The sequence below is a fragment of the Lycorma delicatula genome, chromosome 1, assembly GCF_047948215.1.
Source record: "Lycorma delicatula isolate Av1 chromosome 1, ASM4794821v1, whole genome shotgun sequence".
In the NCBI taxonomy this organism is placed as follows: Eukaryota; Metazoa; Arthropoda; class Insecta; order Hemiptera; family Fulgoridae; genus Lycorma; species Lycorma delicatula.
The window spans coordinates 84,243,116-84,268,017 of NC_134455.1; the positions used below are offsets into that span (position 1 = coordinate 84,243,116).

The 24,902-nt window shown below is 38.5% G+C and overlaps 1 protein-coding gene across 1 annotated transcript; it reads right to left on the reverse strand.

Annotated features, from left to right (window-relative positions):
- Nucleotides 1–269: 269 nt before the first annotated feature.
- On the reverse strand, nt 270–641 carry LOC142317552 (death-associated inhibitor of apoptosis 1-like). The gene has a single exon (XM_075354111.1). The coding sequence runs from the start codon at nt 639–641 to the stop codon at nt 270–272; it is 372 nt and encodes a 123-aa protein (XP_075210226.1).
- Nucleotides 642–24,902: the final 24,261 nt, after the last annotated feature.

The following is a 24,902-nucleotide window of genomic DNA, read 5'->3' on the forward strand; positions in this document are numbered from 1 at the left end:
ATATTTAATATATTTTTAATATTAAAAAGTATTATTAAAAGATTTCTTGTTTTTTTTTCATAAACCTATCCTAAAACCTAAAACTAATATGATTACTAGAAGATTACAATCATTTATAATAAGTAGTGCGATTTATTCTATTTACAGCTCTACACGACTTTTTAAAAATTACATATTGCTCTATTTTCATAAACCTATACTAACTAATGTAATTACTAGATAGAAGATATGTTCGCTTTTTTAATGTGAATATTTTTCATAAACCTATACTAAACTATACTTATCCTTTCTCTCATCTCCTTAAATATTTTTAGTACTCCATCAATATAATGTAAACCTTTTTTTACTCTGATAAAAAGACAATTATTACCATAACAACGCGTATGATGAAACCATGGATTATCATCAGCAATCTGATAATGCAAAGCTCCTCCACAACAGAAACAATTAACATTATCACCTCTTCCGCTATAGAAAAACCCCGCTTGTACAAGTTTATCAGTTTTAACCTCTTTAATATAAGGAAAAGTTATATAGCTATTTAATCGTGCAGCTTCTAGCGTATACATAGGGTATTTAGGGGCGGTATATTGATATATATTATCCCCATCAATCTCGGCAAAATCGGATTTTTTCTCCATCCTGAAACAGAAAAAATATTTTCCTACAAACCTAATATCATATTTAGACCTTTTAGGTTTTTAGAAGCGCGCACGCTAGCGTGTAGGCTTTTTACGCTTTCTCAGAAGCGTGCACGCTAGCATGCAGGCTTTTTCAGGCTTTTTTAAGCTTTTTCAGAAGCGCGCATGCTAGCGTGCAGGCTTTTTTAGGTTTTTTTTGATGCTTTTTTTCAGGCTTTTTTTACGCTTTTTCAGAAGCGACTGTAAAATTATTGAGAAAATTCAATTTATTTGAGTGAGGTGATATATCCTGACAGATCATCAGAAAGATTTTTCTTTATGATGATTTACATGATTACAAATCTATTTAATAGGTTAGCTATCAATCAGAATCACCCCAATTACTAGATTCATCCTCCTCCTCTCCTGCAGGGGTTCCACGTACCACATTAAAACCTCTAGAGAGCGCATCGGTACTAATTACATGGAAGGGATTAGATATTATTTGCTCAATAATATTTTCATAATCCCTCGCGCTAATTAATAAGGCGAAACGTGTGTCGAGAGCGATTGCATCGACAGTGAGCATATCAGCAAATCCCACAACACGTTCTACTGTTACTACCTCACCGCAGTGGTAGCAAGGCTCGTTCACTTGTGGTGAACTTATATCCTCATCAATTAGTAGAACCTTGTGGAAACACTCATCTTCCAATCTGGAATATCTGTTTCCACGGCTTCGCTCAATGAGGGCATGAAGGGATATCACCTCATTTGTCAAATTCTTCTCTATGCGCAACCCAAATCGCAATAAGAAGAATGCTCGCACCACATTTGGACGTCGGGGGCATTTGCATAATACAACGCAGTTCTCCCCAAAATCGGCGAGGGAATAATGGTAGCGGACTACAGGTTGGTCTTCAGAGGGTGAGAAGTTAGCCCCATACTGCTCTACCTCTGGTTGGGGAGATATGCTACCTCCAACATTATGCTCCTCTCTCATCAAAGGAACAGCTACACCAATTTTTTTCTGCATCCGCTCAGGTAATACCTTCACAATAGCCATCCGTCCAAATGGAGGATTTATCACGTCTACAACAGACGTATCTGGTGCGATTACTTTTACCGCTACGTTTGCATATCTAGTAGATGATCTGAATCTAGTAATTTGAGGCTCATCTGACCCCTCTTCTATTACAATCTGTTGGTTGCCAATGCAAACAAGAACCGCTGTTTTTTCCATCTGAAAAACAACTGGTTTAACTTTCATCATATCTATAACACTCCTAAAATTTAAAAGTGCTTCGTTAACACCGCTAGGTATCCACACTCCCTATAACTAAAAAAGTGCTTCGTTAACACCGCGCACTTATTTACATCTAAAGGAGCGCTTCGTTAACACCGCTAGGTATCCACACTCCCTATAACTAAAAAAGTGCTTCGTTAACACCGCTAGGTATCCACACTCCCTATAACTAAAAAGTGCTTCGTTAACACCGCTAGGTATCCTCACTCCCTATAACTAAAAGAGTGCTTCGTTAACACCGCTAGGTATCCGCACTTATATACATCTAAAGGAGTGCTTCGTTAACACCGCTAGGTAACCGCACTCCCTATAACTAAAAAGTGCTTCGTTAACACCGCTAGGTATCCACACTCCTTATAACTAAAAAGTGCTTCGTTAACACCGCTAGGTATCCACACTAATTAAAACTGAACTCACCTTTATAGTAGTAGTAGTAGTAGTAGTAGTAGTGGTAGTACTTAGACTTGGTTTCCACAATGCATGCTGGCTATGCATCAGGCGAGCCTTTATATACCAATTTCAGATCCCCCACCAATGGGTATCAAGCCTTGTACTTTACACTTTCTATTAGGCTTCGTCCTCGGACTTTGGTCTTAACCTTGGACTTTGACCTTAACCTTGGACTGTTTGACCTTGAACTTTGACCTTGACCTTAGACTTTTGACCTTGACCTTGAACTTTTGACCTTGACCTTGGACTTTGACCTCCAGACAGTCTGGCGCCATGTGTGCTAGGAACGGCATTTCTACACTACTCCGTTCCATATCTATTTTTACATTTGTATTTGGATAAATCTTTAACCGCTGAAATTACAGATTTCTGACCTTGTAAATCTGCCAATTTTTTTCCTACGCATAACGGAGATAAAAATCGATAGTTGCATATTATTATATTATTGATAGAATCATAATAACTGAACACGCTAAAATCGGAATTTATAATCAACAACTCTAAATAAATATAATATTTAAATAATATAGATGTGTCGCCGGCCAATAAAGTTAATATATCAGTATAATATGCCGGATCTAATCTCGCTTCATTTAATACAATTAACTTACGGCCTACACAATTTTGAAAAGGAAAACGTTTATTTCGAGTAGGGTTTTTTGCAGATGTCCAACGTTCCAAAGGAAACCTGACAGACAGTCTACAAAGAAGTTTTTACCGGAGTTGGGTGGTCCTTTTATCCATAATGTATTTAGTTTACTTGTTTTTTTATTTAAAAATGACGTTAAATAACACAAAAAAGATATACATTATAACGTGTTTTGCATTGATGTTTTAAAAGTTTAAAATAATCTCAATTGAATCAAACAATGTTAAATATGTATTTTCTACGGTCTCGTAGTCCGTATATTCAAAAAATGGGTTAGTTTTATGTAACTTACAAAAGTCATACGCAGTGTATTTAGCGATTTCTGATTTAACGCACGTAATAGCCATATATATGAGGGGGGACTGCTTATATATAGACAGCGATATCACTGCTATACCACAATTCGGTTTTGGTGATATTCTCCAACGGTAGACAGAAGGCCTACTTCAGGAGCGAGATTATCTCTTCGAACCGTGCTTTCTTTTTCATTTCTCGTCTCGAACGTGTTCTTTTATCCGCTTTTGACAGTATTGAAACATCAACCTCATCATGGGATCTTCTTTCGATACCGGAACCTTCGCTCTCAACGACGCTACACGCCACCAGTCCTGCGGTTTCATTGTTAATATTTCTCTGATCGGGTAGCACCTCAGATCTAACAGAAAGTCGCCACCACTCATTTCTCGTGTAGCCGAAAAGTATTTGTCGCCGTCCTCCAGATAGATAGTAGAGGATATTCCTCCTGAGTTGGAGGGACCCTGAGTTGTCTAATTCGCCGTACTTCTGTCATCTGAAGATGTGTCAATAAGCTCTCTTACCATGCTAGTACACTCGCTTGTGTTTCTAACTTTACATACGTCAAAGATAATTGTTTTAGCAGTGGTTCGTTTACACAGACCCTTAGCGGCCTCGTTGATCGTGTAGATTCGTTGGAGGCCAACGAGTCCGCAAACAAGGAGCCCCAGGACTTTATTATCGAAGCCAACACTTTGTAAACCGCCGACGTCGGGCTTAGCGTTGTATTGTTGGTGAATTTTCTCGCCGCTGTCGGGTAGTCGTCTATCCTCAACGGTGTCGATAGCATCGTTAATAATTGCAGACAGGTCAAAGTTGTACGATCGTCTAACAGAGTTTTCATCGTACGGGATCTCTTCTGCTGTACGCCTTCCAGACGCGCCAGCTCCGGCCTCTTGTCGAACAGTATGGACTTCCTTTTTCTCGTCTGAATCGGATTCGACGAGGAGGGGTCGTTCGTCGCCGCAGTCGTCGTCGTCATCGAAGGAGGAGGAGGGGCACGGTTGATCTCTTCCTCTAACGTCGTACTCTGTTCCTGACACTCGTCGTCTTTTTCCGTACATTCTTCTGTTTCCTTTACGGTAACCTCGTCGGACGACTTGGAATGATTATCGGATTCCTCTACGTTGAATACGGATGTATCGAGGTCGTTAAGGTCGTCTTGCGTACCGGGCGGTAGTTCGGTATTACGATCGAGATAACCGCGTTGAGATGACATAGTTATATACAGTATAACACGAAGTATGAATGAAAAATTCAATACGGGTCCTTATATACAACGCTGTGTACTGATAAAGTATTTGCGATTTATGTGTTAAATAAATAATCTGGTTTATAATTACAAAGAGTTCATTGTATCGCGTTATCATATACAAGTGGTTTTTAACGTTCAATAGGTCACGTAATTCATCTGCAGTAATTAAACAGAGTAAGTAGTATACAGTGTCTGTATAAATATTATCTCGTTTATTATAGCTATTTCACCACCTTCCACCAGACATGCCTAAGTAGAGCATCCTGATTACTTGGTGCTCAGCTACGCTGGGTGACACCGTCACACTCCTACTGATCGCAGTACTTTTAGCTTACGATACTTTTCGCGATCGAACTTACCAAACCGCCTCCTCTTTTCTTACTGGTTACTGATTACTGGTTGATAGTTTTCGACTGTAAACGTGATACATATAACCTGTAACATCATCCGAGGATCATACGTAGCCTGAGAAGAAAGTCATATAATTCACGAACTCTTTCCTGGCGTTGGACGCGGATATAAGATAGTCGAAGTTCCTCACAGCGTCATTTCCATGCCCTCCCCCCGACGGGGAGTCTTATTCTTTAAGACTTTGGGGGTTGGCGTCCCCACGGGCCTAGCCTCTGCAGCTATTCTTCCCACTATACAGTGAGCTGCAGAACACTTTACATTATACACATATACTACACCAAGAACACTACATAAATTACAACATACACACTCACACAATTACACAACAACATCCTACACTGATATTTCTTACATTAACACTCGATCGTGTTGCGACATCTTCCGAAATGCAACCGTAACCCAAGGTGGGAACAAATCGTGCCGATGGGTGTATGGCTCTACGTAGTGAGTCTTGAACGATGTCCTCTGGGCACCAGAGCGAACCCAGTTGTACTTAGCTCTAGCTCCAGTACGCGTGTGCTCTGCTGGAGTGGTCCATTTTTCGCCGGTACTCGTGGGACGAAAATTTCTGATCCTATATTAAATCCCAAGATGGTTGGTGGTCCATCTGAAAAAACCACCAAATACAGTCTTGTGAAGAGACCTCGGTCAGCTTTGTCTGACGAGGATAAAAGTCCTACTGAAGAGAACCACAACTTGTTAGAATCGAAATATAAAAATATTAGATTCGTTGTTTTCAGAAATGGTCAGGAAGGTGGCTCCCTTCAAAAGGTTTCACCTTTCTTAATTAACAAAACGATAACAGGTGCAAGTGGCTCCTCGAAGAATATCAGGAAATTACGCGACGGATCGATTCTGGTTGAAACATTCAACGATGAACAGAGTCGATCTATCTTACGTCTCCCTAATATGGGTGGTATAAATATAAGTGCAGAATGCCACAAAACGTTAAATACGAGCCGGGATGTAATTTTTTGTAGAGACCTTCTAGATATAGATATCTCGGAAATAGTTGATTAGCTTTGCCACCAAGACGTTGTTGAAGTGAAACGTATAATGAAACGGCAGAACGGAACAGAAGAACCAACACCGTCTCTTATATTAACATTCAATCTCCCTGTTCCACCAGAAAAGATTAAAGTGGGTTACCTCTCGGTTCGGGTACGACCATTCATACCCAATCCACGGCGATGTTTCAGATGCGAAGGTTTTGGTCATACTACAACATCTTGCACGAAAACTGAGATCTGTGCTCGATGTGGTAAAGAAGGTCACAACGACACTAACTGCGAAGAAAGTGAAAAATGTGCAAACTGCAGTGGTCCACGTACAGCCCGCTCCCGAGATTGCCCAACTTTTAAAGAAGAAAAGGCAATTCTCAAAATCTGTACCGAGCAAAAAATATCTTTTCCGGCTGCACGTAGAGAATATAAAAAGATAAACAACTCAGGGAACCTGGTTAAACCAGACGTATCTTTTGCCACCGCTACAACTAAACAAATTCCTACAAATGCTAATAATCAGCAGTGCGGATCCTGCAATGAGCTTAAAAAACTTGTTCTGATGCTATCTGATCTAGTAGCTTCACTTACAGCCACTATCTCAGAGCTGACAAAAATGAATAAAAAGTCCTCCGTCGCAGCTAGTGAATCAAACAGTATGATACATACGAAAGTTCCTATTCCCAAAATCGTACCGCCACGAATAGCGACTATCACAGCTGGCAGTAAGCCACCTAATAAGCTCCCCAGAAAGGGAACCCACATAACTATCTCTTCTGGGATGTCAACTACAGCATCCCATTCAAATAAATCTCCTCCACCATCACCTCATATACTGGAGGATATGGTTGAAGAACCACCAGACCCTAGGGCATCGGAGTTCTTTAAAATAAAAAATACAAAAAAGAAAAACCGAATCACGTACAACTAATTTTTATATAGTTTCCGAAATTTATTTTTTTATTTGTTTTTTACACTTATGAACATTATTCAGTGGAATGTTAGAGGTATTCGGTCCCGCATTGAAGATATTAGAGTACTGGCGCGCACACATGATCCACTAATCATGTGTTTCCAGGAAACTCATCTTCTACAACATGACCGAATTACACTTAGAGGATACTTCTGCGAGAGATACGACTGCCTAGTAGACAGTAGGGAGAGTGGTGGAGTAGCGATTTTCATGAAGAATGGGGTGTCAGCTACTAGAATTCAACTAACCACTGTCATTCCTGCTATTGAAGTAAAGGTCACTATTCCCTTCAAATTGCATATCTGCAATCTGTATCTCTCACCGAACACTGTGTTCAGTGCTTTAGATGTCTCAAATCTCCTTACACAAATACCATCTCCATCGTTAATAGTAGGAGACTTCAATGCCCATCATATTTCCTGGGGCTCAACCTTCTGCTCCACTCGAGGAAATATGATAAACAGATTGAGACAAGATTTTGACCTTTGCCTACTGAATAATGGATCACACACATTTATGTCCTTATCAACTGGTGCTGCATCTAACCTTGATCTTTCCATATGCTCACCGAATGTACTCCCTCATTTTAATTGGTCGATTTGTGATGACTATCACGGCAGTGATCATAGACCAATTATTATTAGTTTCGGTGTAGACTGCGAGATTAAGAGAATGCCACGGAGATGGATTGTTGAAAAGGCAGATTGGAACGGATACTGTAAAGCATTCCAATCTCAGTATGACGATGGAGCGAACATCCTCGACCAATATTCTTCTTTTACGTCCATGATACTTAAGAATGCCAATAGATATATCCCACAAACATCGGGTAATCCTAGACGTCCTTTCGTTCCATGGTGGAACGATGAATGCAAAAATGCTATTAGGAATCGACGGCAGGCACTACGTAAATTTAATCGTAGGCCCACAACAGAACATCTAAACTTATACCGCAGGGCTAGAGCGGTGTGCCGTCGAGTATTCTTGGACGCTAAGAGGAATTCATGGACGAAATACGTGAGCACTATCTCACGCACTACTTCCACGTCTACTGTATGGAAGAAAATTCCTGCAATCTTCGGATCACCGAAACAATCTATTCTTGGTCTTATTGATGAAGGAGAACTCCTTTCATCATCCTCGGAAGTGGCAAATAGTCTAGCAAAATCTTTCCGCTCGGTGTCACTCACCTCATCATATAATAACGATTTTCAACGGTACAAGATACAAATGGAGGTGTTGTCGTTAAACATTGGTGATTCGGTTGGTGAATTAAACACTCCATTCGTATTTAAAGAATTGTTACATGCACTTAAAAATTCACGGGACACTTCCCCTGGACCGGACAACATTCGCCTTTCCATGCTTTCACACCTTCCTAATTCGGCACTACAACAACTTTTGAATATTTTCAACGGTATATTCTCCTAACAAGTCTTCCCACCTGGCTGGACAGAAGCATTTATTATACCAGTACTAAAACCTGGTAAAGACCAGACGAACCCCTCAAGCTATCGCCCTATTTCATTAACAAGCGTGTTGTGTAAAATAATGGAGAGAATGGTAAACCGCAGACTTACATGGTACTTCGAGAAACATGGCTTTCTATCTCCAGAACAGTGTGGTTTTCGACAAGGACGATCTTCCATTGACCATTTAGTGTCACTAGAAACAGCCATACAAAACGCTTTCCTCAATCGGCAACACCTCGTCGCTATCTTCTTTGATATAAAAAAGGCGTATGACACAGCCTGGCGACGTGGTATTCTTAACACTCTCCAAAATGGGGAATCAAGGGCAATATGCTTGCTTTTATCCGGGGATTCTTAAATCACCGAACGGCTCGTGTTCGTGTGGATGATTCGCTCTCAGATAGTGTCATCTTGGAGAATGGAGTGCCCCAAGGTAGTGTATTAAGTGCCACCTTATTTTCTGTAGCCATAAATGATATTACCAAATGTGTTCAGGCTCCTGTCTCATGCTCTCTATTTGCTGACGACATTGCTATCTACATTGCAAGCCGTTCGGCACCTACAGCAGAGAGACTACTGCAGAATACTATATATCACTGGTTTCACATTTTCATCCGAAAAAACAAAATGTGTAGTTTTTTCTCGGCTACGAAACCCTTCTATTCCGCAAATTTTTCTGAACGGTGAGACTATTACTATCTCTAATTACGTTAAGTTTTTAGGTTTAATTTTTGATAGTCGTCTTACTTGGGTCAAACATTTAAAAGAATTGAAAACAAAATGTTCCAAAATTTTAGATATGATGCGAGTCCTTACTAACACCAACTGGGGAGCCGATAGATCATGTATGATACGTTTTTACTATTCCTTTGTTCGCTCCCGTTTAGATTACGGTTTTGTGGCCTACTCATCAGTTCGTCAAACCGTGCTTAAAATGCTGGATAGTGTACATCATGCTTTCCTTCGGCTTGCCACAGGCGCGTTTAGATCAAGTCCGTTCGCAAGCTTACTTGTAGACTTTGGTGAACCATCACTTTGGGATAGACGAGACCAGCTCTTATTATCTTATTTTGCTCGTCTCAGAGGACAGCCAAATCACCCGGTTCTTGAGTCAGTCTTTAAAAATCCTAATCTAGGAAAGTATGAGGATCATCCACGTCGTACTGCACCTGTAGGTGTCCGTACCTGGCGTCTGCTGCAGCATATAAATGTTGACACACCGTCATTCTTTCCTATGTACCCTTGCTCATATCCTCCATGGAGAATAAACCTCATAAATTTTAATTTTGAGCTGACTACATGTAATAAACAATCAACACCATCTATCGTCTTTCAGCAGATGTTTCAGTGTGTTCTCTCCAAGACGAAACCAAGGCTCTAAACATCATTAACCCTAAATATAGAAAAATTCTTATTTGCAGTGACTCGTGTAGTGCTCTCCAAGCCTTAAAGAACTTTTATTCCAAACATCCTATCGTCATTGAAATTTACAACGCAATCGCTGAGTTGAATAATCGCAACACAGAATTAAGTTTTTGCTGGGTCCCTAGCCACGTAGGGATTCCAGGTAATGAACATGCAGATTCCACTGCCATAGAAGCATGTAACCAGCCTCCTTTCACCACCCGAGTTGCTACTTCAGATTTCATTAACTATGTAAAACAATTATTAAGAACAAGGTGGCAAGGTGATTGGACAGCTACTGTTGATAATAAACTCCGTCAGATTAAAGATTCTGTGTTACCATGGAACTCCTCATACAGAAAACCCCGGCGTGAGGAAGTAGTTCTCTGTCGATTGCGGATAGGACACACGAGAGTCACACACGAGTACCTGTTTACAAGAGGACAACCACCTCTATGCGCAGGATGCAACTGCCGGGTGACTGTGCGCCACATACTCGTGGACTGCATATGTTATGCGGCATTGCGTCGTAAATTTAAATTACGTAGTAACATCCGTGGTATCTTGCGTGACGATAAGGAGGTTTTAAACCGGATGTTTATATTTTTACATAGTATAGGGTTAATGCAAAAAATTTAATAAGTATGTGTTCTTTCGTAATTGTATGTATTGTCCTATGTATTGTTTTTGTTATCCGAGTAGGGAGCCTGTTACACTCCCTATCGGATTTTTTTGTTTTTTTTGTTTGTTTTTTAAATTCGTCTGTGATATTACTTATAAGATTTTTGTGATATTAGTTTTAAGTTTTATCTCCTTTTTTAGTTTTAAGTTTTATTTATTTTTAATGTGATAGTTTTTAACATAGTTTTAAGTTTTATTTATTTTTAATGTGATAGTTTTTAACAGAGTTTTAAGTTACATATTAGTGTTTTTGTTATCCGAGAATGGGCCTTTTACACCCATTCCGGATTTTGTTTCTGTGATAGTAGTTTTAAGTTTTAATTTTACCTAAAAACCTAAAATTATTTTTATTTATTTATCTATTTATTTATTTTCCGGGCGATAACGTTCAACCGTTTTTCGCCCTTAAAAAAAAAAAAAAAAAAAAAAAAAAAAACATAAAATGGTAATTAAAAAACGTTAATATTTTTTTTGTAAATGTACTGTTTTTTTATTTTTTATTTTTTATAGTAGTCAATATGTACTAAAATTATTCTGTTTCTACAGGTACGTTGCAGCAAATGTTGAATTGATGAAGCGGACACAACTCGAAGACGAAGTAGAAACAACATATACCAATTTGTATTTGCATAGAAAAACTAGAACGGTGATAAATTTGGACGATAACACCGACGTTGTTGAAGAATCATGGATAGAATCAGTGGAGAAAATTATAGACACTGACCAAATTCATCAACAACGGCAGCGGATGGGTAATGAATAAAATAATTTATATTGATTTAAATATTATCCGTTACCGTCCGTTATATGGCGCCTCTAGTTCATTTATAAAAACACCAAAAAAACTTGTAAAAAGAGAGGCAATAGTTAATGTAAAAAATCCGCATGATGAAAAATGTTTCCTATGGTCCGTACTAGCATACCTGCATGACCAACCGGGTCGTCACTATCGTCAGAGTTGGTATGCACGCTTTGAACATGAAATTAACATGAACGGGATATCATATCCAGTAAAGGTAAAAGACATTGATCGCTTCGAGGTGTTGAACTCCACAATAAGCATCAATGTCTACGGCTATGAGGAAGATAACGATCGCGTGTACCCGGTACGTGTTACCGAAAACCGCGATCGTACCCACTGCATACACCTATTGCTGCTTGCAGGGGAGACGAGAGATAAATTTCACTACTGCCTTATAAATACCAAACCTGGTATGAACGGGCTATCTCGTCTCCTTTCAGGTCTTATAAAACATCGGTGTAGCAGCCAATATTGCCCTTACTGTTTGCACCGTTTCAGTTCATCAGACCCACTTGTCGCTACACAAAACCTAAACCAACATTTGATCGAGTGTAAGCGACACGGTGCACAAAGGATAAGAGTACCCGATGATATGCTGTCCCCCTATTTGAAGGACATAAAGAGATGTCCCGTAAAGAAATTATTGACTACATTGTACGACAAACAAAAATACGTTTTACATTACAGAAACCTAAAGTTGTACACTCGACTAGGACAGAAAGTGAAAAACATTCACAGAGTTCTGGAATTCTCCCAGTCGCCTTGGTTGAAACCGTACATCAACTTCAATACTGAAAAGCGTGCACAAGCACGAAACAGTTTTGAAAAGGACTTTTTTAAGTTGATGAACAACGCGGTGTACGGCAAGTCCTTAGAAAACGTACGAAACAGAATAGACTTCCAACTGGTCACTAACGAACGTAAATTGGATAAGGTGATTGCAAAACCGAGAGTTAAGGCTTGGTACATCTATAACAAGGATGTCGTTGGGGTAAGTCTGAAGAAAACGGAGATATTTCTTAATCGTCCGATCTACATCGGATTTACCGTATTGGACATTAGCAAAATGATCATGCACGAATTCCACTATGACTACATGGTGGAAAAGTACGGTCATAATATAAATCTTCTAATGACCGATACGGACAGTCTGATGTATCATATCGTGACCGATAACGTTTACAACGATATTCTTCACGATATCGATCGGTTCGATACTTCAGATTACCCTCGCGATCACGCATGTTTTAGTAATACCAATAAGAAACAACTTGGTAAATTCAAAGACGAAATGAATGGAAAAGCTATTCGTGAATTTGTCGGACTTCGTGCTAAGATGTATAGCATTCTCGAATTCGACAAGAAAGAGAAGAATGTAGCAAAGGGTATTCCTAGAGTATCCATTGCAAAGGATCTTAGACACGATCTGTACAAAAAAAGTCTTTTTAATGATTCCGTTACGTATACAAGCGCGTACGGAATCATAAGCACTTTGCACAATATATTTTCCATTAACAAGTCAAAGAAATCGCTTTCACCTTACGACGATAAACGTTACATATTAGAAAATAAAATCAACACAGTTCCATACGGACATTACAGTATAAACAAAAAGAAACGTAAACTCCCACTCAACAATAACGACAACACTCCGCAAAAAAGACCAAGAACCGTAAACGAAACCCTAATAGCCCACGACCATGACTATTGTTAATTTTTTTTATCATGCGGATATATATTGCCTTTCTTTAAAAAAAACTATTATGTATTATTATAACTAAAAAAATTATGTATGTAATATAAAATAAATTATTGTATTATATTATGTGTTATTTTTTTCTTAAGTAAAAAAAAACCCTACATACCTCCTCATTAAACTTCTGAGCATTAATACTTTGAATTCCATTGTGGTGTTTCTTGATAAAAAAAAATTTAAAATAAATTTGGTTAATACTCTAGTATTGTTATGCCGAAATTCTATTAATAATCTTCAGTAATCTTCTTTGAAGAAAACTGCTGCACCAGGTCGTGATTGTGACACCCTAAATAGAAAACGTAAATTTTCCAAGATTCTATTTGAAAAAAAAAACAACCTTAATCTAGAATTATAATTTAATGTACTTACTAGTAGCACCATCCATCGCTGATGGAATCATCCTTCCACCAGTTGCGTACCGTTATATTAACAGTAGATCCATTTTGTAATTTAAACTCGTGATTAATATAATCCATTTTACTAAGATGTGTGGTCAAATGTAAACTAGCATACGTTATGTTTGAAACATAACCGAATGGACTGTTCACATATGGACACACATCACTCAAATGTACTATATTTACCCCACGTAAAAATAAATATAAAATGGTATCTATCGGAAGATATTCGGTGAATAATCCGAAGAAATTATCTACTGTAACTCACAAACTAATACGCATATGGTGATCTTGTGAATTATGAAACATATGTTTCAAAAGTATCATCTCCTCTTTTGAGGGTTGTGATATTATCGACTGTTTTAGTATCACCACCCACGACATGTAAACCAGAGATGATGCTGATGGCATTTTGAATAACTAACTCACTTGGTACTCGATTATAAATGCTGTTTTAATTACTATACCCCCTCCACCCTATTCAATCCCCACCATACCCAATCAACACCTAATGTTTAAAAAAATACATAATTTAAAAATATTACATACCTTTCAATTCCACAGTATGATGATATTTCACGCCGACAGAGGGCACACCTTCCATCGTTTACGATCAACATTCCTGCACACCCGTCGCAGTACCTATGGTTGCATCCTTCAACCTGAACAGATACCGGTTCTGATAAACAGACCGGGCATCTGTTTAAGTTGTCAACAATTGATCCAGCGACGGATTGCAGACTTTCTTGTACCATAAATGATGCCGAAGATTGTGCTTCTGACGACGACGTAGGTAAGGTAATGTCAGTATTGCTGGAGGTGGTCTAATGTGTGGTCGTCTTGGTGGAGACGCTGTAGGTAATGTTAGTATTGCTGGAGGTGGTCGTCTTGGCGGAGACGCTGAAGGCGGTCGTCTTGGTGAAGACGCTGTTGGCAATGTTAGTATTGCTGGAGGCGGTCTAATTAGTGGTCGTCTTTGTTGAGGTGATGGTGGTGGAGACGCTGGTGACGGTAGCGGTGTTGACTGTTGAGATTGTTCTTCCTCCATCTCCCTCATTATTCTATAACACCTCCTTTTAATTCGGTTTGCTGAATTAACAATATCTTGACACACGAAGTATACCTCTTCACCGTCGTCAGTGTTTCTTAAGAGCCTCACACAGGCATGATTAATTGAGGCTCTTGCTGATGAAATTTCGCGGATGTTCTCCATCTTAACCCAGTGAAGTTTTAACAGCGAATGCTATACATAACGTTTACTTCAATAATGTAAACTTGTTATCTCTGTAGGCGTTTCCGTTAAAAGCACTAGTATATTATATGTTAAACTCATTATCAATTTCAGTAGTTTTAATTGCAACTGCATTTTTTTTATCGTATATAATTTATGCAGTTATTAAAACGCAATAACAAGGAAAATAATATTATTTTCCTTGTTCTTGATATTATTTTAAAATAATATTATTTTAGTATTTTTTTTCCTTGTTCTTTAAAATAATATTTTTTTAATAATTTTTCCTTGTTCTTTAAAATAATAATTTTTTAATATTTTTTCCTTGATCAGTTTTAATAATTTTTATCACTGTTGTTCCAACTAGTATTTACAATGGATGTGTTTTTTAGACTTAATACTTTTTACACTATTACAAGAATTGGTAATAAAAAGATTTTTGTTCCAAAGTGGTCAAGTAAATTATCTACTGTACCGATTCAAACGCCTAAAAAACTAGCCTTATTAGGCTTTATTTATGAAGGTGATGGTCTACGAGTAAGATGCGTAGATTGTGGTGTATGTGTAAATATGTGGGAACAATTTGATAACCACCAAACACATAAAACTTCTTGTAAATTTTATTAAGAAAAAAAAACACTTCTATAAATTTAAAACGGTCCTTTTCAGGACCACCCTAAACCCCCCGATTCGATACTTGAGAATAAATTATTAACTGATTTACAGTATTGTAAATCAATTAATGATTTAACTATTTTATCGATACGGCCGGTGCCAAGGCCGGGATATAAGAGTGGTGAGGTGGGTAAAAAAAAAAAAATAAAGAAATAAAGATCCTTTTTTTTTTCTTCCTATTCCTATCCAAATACACACACACACACGAAATACGGTCACAGTACAACAATGAACGTCAAGACGTCAATAGCTAAAGAGCTCCATCGACAGGCGCGTCGAAACTACCCCACAAGACGCGTTGAACTTAAAGGTATTTCAGACCTATATCAAGCTGACCTTGTTGAGATGATACCGTATGCTAAATCGAACAAAGGTTATCGTTACATACTGACGATAATAAATTGTTTTTCTAAACTAGCATTTGCCGTACCGATTAAAACCAAAACTGGTACGGAGATCGCTAAAGCCCTCAAACCCATATTGGATAAACACAAGATGCGACATTTTCAAACCGATTTGGGTAAAGAGTTCTACAATCCGTCGGTTAAACAACTCTTACAGTCGTACAATATAAATCACTATTCCACACATTCGGATAAAAAAACGTCGATAGTCGAACGATTTAATCGAACACTGAAAACGATGATGAGGACAAAATTTACCGAACAAGGAACCTACAGGCGGTTAGAATTACTACCGAAATTGATCGCAAAATACAACAACACCAGTCACCGCACTATCGGAATGAAACCGAAAGATGTAAATAAGCGAAACCAAGCCGCTGTTTTACAGCGGTTAAATACGGTACTCTATCGAAAACCTACTTTACTGAAATACAATGTCGGCGATCGAGTGCGTATAAGCAAATTTAAAAAGACATTCGCCAAAGGATATCTACCGAATTGGACGAATGAAATATTTATCGTACATAAGGTACATGATAATACGCGTCCGTGTACTTACACGTTGATCGATGATCACGGTGAGGTGGTGAGTGGTAAATCTTACGCTGAAGAGCTCACTAAAAGTAACGTTACAAATAATGTGTATTTAGTCGAGAAAGTCTTACGAAGAAAAGGCGATAGGCTATTTGTAAAGTGGCAAGGGTTTGATGGAAAACACAACAGTTGGATACATAAGGCGGATTTGGTGTAGTGAATCGATCAGTCATAAACATGAAGTTGGAACGTCAACAGGTCGGTAATATTACGCTAGAGAACTTCGACGATTATACAGGAGCCGGGTGTGGAGAGGGGAAAAAAGTCTCGTCATGGACCTCTTCTACCGAATACAATCAGATGTATTATCTGCGGACCGTCTAATTGCGGAAAAACAAATGTCCTATTCAACTTGCTGTTCTCACCGGTCGGTTTACGATTCAGTATATTTACGTGTTTTCCAAATCGCTGTACCAACCGAAATATAAGTTTCTAGAACATGTCATGACCGGTGTTCCGGAGATCGGCTATTTTGCCTATTCTGAAAACGATCATGTAATGGCACCTGACGAAGCGGAACCGAACTCGATAATGATTTTCGACGATGTAGCTTGCGAAAAGCAACATAATATTCGCAAGTACTTTGCAATGGGACGACACAACAACATCGATAGCTTTTATTTGACACAGACATATTCTAATGCCGGGAAGCACCTTGTACGGGACAACGCAAATCTGCTTCTTATATTCAAACAAGATGACCTCAACTTACATCACATATATCAAGATCATGTAAATACCGATATGAAATTTGATCGGTTTAAAAGTCTGTGCGGTGTTGCATGGGGAAAACGACATGGATTTTTGGTTATGGATAAGGAGAGTGATATCAACGGTGGACGGTATAGAGTAGGCTTCGATGTTTTTGTAAAAGAAATCAGTTGATAGTCGGTAACAATGGGAAGCATACACACTTACGAGGACGGTATACCGTACGCTAACGCGATACATTTTAGACAAAAGCCGCAAAACAACTTGTGTTCCAAATATTTTAGCGCCCGTCAGAAGTTTTGCGGCAACTACGTTTGTCGCAAAGTGAATTACTGTGAAAATAAAGACCGACGTTGTTGGCGACATGTAAAAAGAATGAATCGTGACTATCCGTTGGTCATTCTGTTGATGATTACTAGCGAAGGTAAGATTTTCAATAAGCGTATATGGTTAAAATTTTTAGAAGAATGCGACAAGTACGAGATGCCTATCGAACTGGTGGTTTACGATAAAAACATGTTCAACACAACAGTCCGACACGGATGGAACTTTATTTCAAGATTTAGACCCTCTCCGTTCGTGTACAAAAAGCCTTTATTGGAACTTCGAAACCGTCATGCGTCTATGGACTATACAAACGTTTACATGCACATGTTGGAATACGGTAGTCGCCTAGAAGGAGCGAGATGCTGTATAGTGATCACGGAACGAACTATTCCGATAAGATCGTCCAAGACGTTGTACCGCTTAGGGTTATCATACGGTAGAAAATGTTTTGTGGACACAGCTTACGGAGTACAATTTACCGACCAAGTACCGGAAACATTACCGATAAGAAGAGGAGGATTACCGTTTGACATCGTGAACAACAGGGCGCAGGCGCTCTTTTCTGGCGAATTTCTAAACGAAGCGCTACCTACGTTGCGATTATACGCAGATTCGTTCGGATTGAGGTACAACGAACGACGCGAACTGTTTGAAATCCAAAACGAAAACCTGCTGCGAAAGTGGTGCGAATATGCAGGAGCGAAACCGGACGAATTTTGGTTGTTGAATAGCTATCTGTTGCATTTACATTCGGAATGTGACCGTCATCCGATCAGACGACTTTCCACACGGTACTTGACAAAGGTACCACAACGCGATCACTCAACAGTTGTGGATATTCCGCTGTGGGTTGGAAATGTAAAAAGAGCAATCGTCTTTAGAGACATGTGCACGAAACTCATGATACCGTCTATTGATCAGGGTGTGACACAATATTACCGCGAATTGTGCAATACCAATCGTCGTCCGGTGAGAATGAATGTTTCGTTAATCGATGTTATACGTTTCCTACGCAGAACCAAAAAACATGCAGTGTTCTTTAGATCGGTGGAACTAGGATGGTGATGTGATCGACTGTTTTCCGATCATCCGTAACCACGATGTCGAACAAGAACGAGGTCGATATGCCATCCTCGTTGTCGTCGTCTGCGAAGTTGGTAATGGAAATCGATAGAATACGAGATTCGATTAAACGAAAACATCGCGCTATTACGCAAGGAATAACGGAATCGGAACAAGTTATTGAAAAGCAATTTAAGCCTATTGTCGAACCGCTCCGAGAACTTAATCAATCGTTTAAACAAAAGTACGATGTTAAAAAAGAACAAGAAGAGAATGCAAATGGAGTGGTTGAAAAAAAGGAGGAGGTGGTGGTGGAAGAGACACCGACAGTTATGAGAAGACTCTTAAAAACACCGACGTCGGAAAAACAGTTCGTGAAACCTGTAGACCCGTCGACACCGAAAACGATGGGATTTCGTGCAAAACATTTCTTGGATCTTACCGTAACGGATAAAGGTAAAAAAATAGACAACGTCTACGGAGTTAAAAACATTGACGATCAATGGATGATCGGTACAAAACCACTCCAGTTCAAAGGAAATAAAATAGTTATCGACAACAAAACGTATAGCGGTTCCAAAGGTTTATATCAATTGATTTTTTTGAATGAGCCTGCAGATTATACAAACAAAGATTTAAATAACTATAAGAAAATATTAGAAACTACTGAGGCGCATAAAAGTCAAAATACCGGTCGCATAATTTCCAGTCGATCGTTAAAGTACAAGAATATTATCAAAAGACTGTTTCCTCGTACGCACCTTTCGTCGGAAAGCGGTCATGACGACAAAAGTCCAATAACCGGATCGGGTCTGTTGATGAGAGCGAAGAAAACGGTTAGACCGGATTACGTTTACTGGGACGATCCGAACGAACTGTGCGATAGACTGCGACTTTTATTGGCTTCGAAACGTGCAGGTCATACTGGTCATAATAACGAAATCGTGTCCATTGTAGAAGAATTGCAAGAAAGTGGATACATAAAAGAGGGTAGAGGAAACATTTTATTTTAATCAGTCTAAAGATGAGTATCGACAAGTTCGGACGTTTTCGTGGAGGAGCGATCGGTAACCGACCACCACCTACGCGGGTTATCGAAACGTTTGATAAAACCACCGATGGAAATTACAATATTAGAAAACGGAGGTTGTGCAACGTGGGATGTCCGATAGAGGATGATGATGCTACCACTTTCGGTTTTACGAACAAGATTTACGTAAAGCAAAGTGATTTGGTAAATCGATACATACCTTCAATCAACAACAACAACGACGACGAAATTTCCTTTTCAAATAAGCGTTTGTGTGATGTTGGTGAACCTATCGAAAAAACCTCAAATATTTATATAACAACCTGTTTGGTGAAAAGAATATTATTGATATGAAAGGAAGCGTCCTGATGAATTCTGGTGAGGCGATAAGAGCAAAGGATCTTGTCACAAGGTGGTATGTTGATCAAAAGGAGTTTCGTGTAAAAAAAGATATCGATGATAGGTGTTTGTTTAGGAAAGATGGAATAGTAGATGTGAAAGGAAGTGTTGTTACCAACGCTAGAACTCCAGTAGAGTCATCAGATCTAACTACAAAAGAATACGTTGTGGAATGTCTGTTCAGATTTTACAGATTGATAATGGAGTATGTAGAGGATGAACTTCCTAATTATCCGAATTATCATAATGTTGATCGAGACGTCTTTATGCAACTTTTAGACAAAGTCAGTGTGCCAAGCAAACAACAGTCTAAACAAGTTTCAGATAATGTTAAAGTGGAGTTACAAAAAGACCAACCGAACACAGATCTAGAAAGACGCATTGAAGATAAGGAGAAGGAGGATCTGACTAAGAATGAGGTTCGTCTACCAATCACAGATACAACAAAGGAGGACGTGAATAAAAATATGATACACCCTCCGATCTTGGATTCAAAAACAGATACGACGAATGAAGATGTGTACAAAAATATGATACGCCCTCCGATCACGGATTCAGCAACGAAAGAAGATGTGTACAAAAATATGATACGCCCTCCGATCTCGGATTCAAACAAAGATGATGCGTCGAAGAAGAAGGAGGATGTTATTATAAGACCACCGATCACGGAACCAATGTAAGATGGTGGAACATTGTAAACGGGTTCATTGTCTATCCGACATGGCAAGAGTGAGGAGGTCAAAACGTTCTCCTGTTCGAAAGGGTAAGGTGAGAAGATCTAAACGAATAGCCAGTCTTAAACGAGGCGGAGGACTGTTAACATCTCTAACGACAGGAGCTGCTGGTGCGTTAGGATCTTATATCGGTGATAAGGCATTAAAAGGTGTCAAAAAGGTTGTGGGTAAAGTTTTAAACAAAGGAGTCGATTTATTGCCGGTAGAGTTACATATTCCAGACTATTAGTACTGCGGGCCGGGAACGAATTTAAAAAAACGATTAAAGTGAGGTGACCCTGGTGTAAACAAGTTGGACGCGGCTTGTAAAAAACACGATATCGCATACGCTACGTACAGTGACAACGAAAACAGAGCGGTTGCGGATCGTAGATTAGCCGATATTTAAATACGAATGGAGTGTTTAATTCACCAACCGAATCACCAATGTTTAACGATAATACTTCTATTTGTATCTTGTAACGTTGAAAATGGTTATTATATGATGAGGTGAGAGACACCGAGCGGAAAGATTTTGCTAGACTATTTGCCACTTCCGAGGATGATGAAAGGAGTTCTCCTTCATCAATAAGACCGCGAATAGATTGTTTCGGTGATCAGAAAATTGCACGAATTTTCTTCCATACAGTAGACGTGGGAGTACTGCGTGAGATAGTGCTCACGTATTTCATCCATGAATTTCTCTTAGCGTCCAAGAATACTCGACGGCACATCGCTCTAGCCCTACGGTATAAATTTAGATGTTCTGTTGTGGGCCTACGATTAAATTTACGTAGTGTCTGCCGTCGATTCCTAATAGCAATTTTGCAATCATCATTCCACCATGGAACGAAAGGACGTCTATGATTACCCGATGTTTGTGGGATATATCTGTTGGCATTCTCAAGTATCATGGACGTAAAAGAGGAATACTGGTCAAGGATGTTCGTTCCATCGTCATACTGCGATTGGAAAGCTTTATGGTATCCATTCCAATCCGCCTTTTCAACAATCCATCTCCGTGGCCTTCTTTTAATCTCGCAGTCTACATCAAAAACAATAATAATTGGTCTATGATCACTGCCGTGAAAGTTATCACAAACAGACCAATTAAAATGAGGGAGCACATTCGGTGAGCATATGGAAAGATCAAGGTTAGATACAGTACCAGTTGATAAGGACATGAATGTGTGTGATCCATTATTCAGTAGGCAAAGGTCAAAATCTTGTCTCAATCTGTTTATCATATTTCTTCGAGTGGAGCAGAAGGTTGAGCCCCAGGAAATATGATGGGCATTGAAGTCTCCTACTATTAACGATGGAGGTGGTATTTGCGTGAGGAGATTTGAGACATCTAAAGCACTGAACTCAGTGTTCGGTGAGAGATACAGATTGCAGATATGCAATTTGAAGGGAATAGAGACCTTCACTGCAATAGCAGGAATGACAGTGGTTAGTTGAATTCTTGTAGCTGACACCCCATTCTTCATGAAAATCGCTACTCCACCACTCTCCCTACTGTCTACTAGGCAGTCGTATGTCTCAGAGAAGTATCCTCTGAGTGTAATTGGGTCATGTTGTAGAAGGTGAGTTTCTTGGAAACACATGATTAGTAGATCATGTGCGTGCGCTAGTACTCTTAATATCTTCAATGCGAGACCGAATACCTCTAACATTCCACTGAATAATGTTCATAAGTGTAAAAAAATAAATAAAAAAATTAAATTTCGGAAATTATATAAAAATTAGTTGTACGTGATTCTGTTTTTCTTTTTTGTATTCTTTATTTTAAGAACTCCGATGCCCTAGGGTCGGGTGGTTCTTCAACCATATCCTCCAGTAAATGAGGTGATGGTGGAGGAGATTTATTTGATTGGGATGCTGCAGTTAACATCCCAGAGGTGGTGGTTATGTGGGTCCCTTTACGGGGAGCTTATTAGGTGGCTTACTGCCAGCTGTGATAGTCGCTACTCGTGCTGGTACGACTTTGGGAGCAGGAACTTTCGTGTGTATCACACGTTTCGACTCACTAACTGCGACGAAAGACGTTTTCTTCATCTTTGTCAGCTCTAAGATAGTGGCTGTAAGTGATGCTACTTGATCAGAAAGCATCTGAACAAGTTTTTTAAGCTCATTGCAGGATCCGCACTGCTGATTATTAGCATTTGTAGGAATTTCTTTAGATGTAGCGGTGGCAAAAGATCCATCTGGTTTAACCAGGTTCCGTGAATTATTTAACTTTTTGTATTCTCTTCGTGCGGCCGGGAAAGATAGCTTTTGCTCCGTACAGATTTTGAGAATTGCCTTTTCTTCTTTAAAGATTAGGCAATCTCGGGAGCGGGCTTATGTGGACCACTGCAGTTTGCGCATTTTTCACTTTCTTCGCAGTTAGTGTCATTGTGACCTTCTTTAGCACATCGAGCACAGATCTCAGTTTTTGTACAAGATGTTGTAGTGTGACCAAAACCTTGGCATCTGAAGCATCGCCGTGGGTTGGGTATGAATGGTCGTACCCGAACCGACAGGTAACCCACTTTAATCTTTTCTGGTGGAACCGGGAGATTAAATGTTATATAGAGACGGTGTCGGTTCTTCTGTTCCGTTCTGCCGTTTCATAATACGTTTCACTTCAACAACATCTTGGTGGCAGAGCTCGTCAACTATTTCATTGATATTTATATCTGAAAGGTTTCGACAAAAAATTACACCCCGGCTCGTATTTAAAGTTTTGTGGCTTTCAGCACTTATATTTGTACTACCCATATTACGGAGACGTCGACTCTGTTCGTCGTTGAATATTTCAACCAGAATCGATCTGCCGCGTAATTTCCTGATGTTCTTCGGGGAGCCACTTGCACCTGTTACAGTTTTGTTTATTAGGAAAGGTGAAACCTTTTGTCTAGTTTATATAGCATCAACATTCGATTCGTTATGTAAACACATATTTAATATTGTATCATTTGGTTTAATATTATCGTAAATTAACATGGAATTATATCCTACTTAAGTTAAAAATAAATAAATAGTTTCTTGGGAAATCGGTTCAAAGGTTTGACCTTTGATATTATTAACGGCAACCACAGCTTTAGCCGGTTGCTGCATAATCATTGATATTGGTAAATTTTTTGATATAGACGAAAACTTTAAACTGTGTATGAACTTATATCGTCGATAAAGAAGTGCTTCAATTCGAGAGGAGTGAAAAATAAATTAACATTTGGAACGTACGACATAAACTGTTTGCTATAGACGTCACCGATAATATAGAATCGTAAATATACAACAATATAAATGTATTTATTTGTTTCAACGATGAAACATCTTTTCGTTTTATATAAAAATTACTTAAATACATACCAAAAGCAACACGATATTCGTCTTTACCTTTTATATAATTTTTTTCATATCTACTCTCGCTTTATACTATATCAAACAATACGCCAAAATCAACTTGCAAAGATGTTATAGTTAACATGGCAGATGATAGATTTTCGCCCGCGTTTTTAATTTCTTTGGTGGAAATTGGAGATATAAAAAATAAATCATTATCCGTATATCTAATTTGATTAATATGTATACGTTTTGTATGAGAAACTCTACGAATCGTGTTTATAATATGCTTAATATTAATAATTTTATAAGATTCTATAGGATTATAGATACATTGGTATTTGTCGTTTTCGTAATTAAATTTATTATTATACATTGTAAAAGTCAAATTTCCAATTATGAATAAAGATTTTAATTTTTCAACATCTGAATGCTTTTTTTTCGAACAACGTTAAAACTCGTTTAAATATACTCAATTTGTTGCGTATTGTACTCAGTTTGTTGTATTTTAGCATTTTCTTCGTTGCTCTTGATTAGCATAAGATATGACAACCAAATTGGTATCTATATTTAATGTTTGTTCCATTTTATCATCTACAACGTTTCCTCGTGCAGTTTTTCTTGTTACCGTATTTATATTATTTATTGATTTTTCTGTTTCACACGCTAATAAATTAATACACCTATTCCAATTTGCATGGACATTTTCAAAATTTTCATCATTATTACTACAATCGATCTGTTTATTATCTATTTGGTGTTGAAGTGTATTTTTAGTGGTTTCGTTTTCAGTAGAAGCTACTAATTTACCATTACTATGTGGTGTGATATCATCAATATAAACTTGAGTTTGAATTGATATCAATTCTGAGTGTCGATATTATCTTTATGTTCAATGTGACATTCCACATTTTGGGTGTTCGCCTTTATCCGTTCTTGTTTTTTTTTTTTTTA

What these genes read in the sequence shown, in the direction of transcription:
- LOC142317552 (XM_075354111.1), bottom strand. Translation starts at nt 641, where the DNA reads ATGGAGAAAAAATCCGATTTTGCCGAGATTGATGGGGATAATATATAT.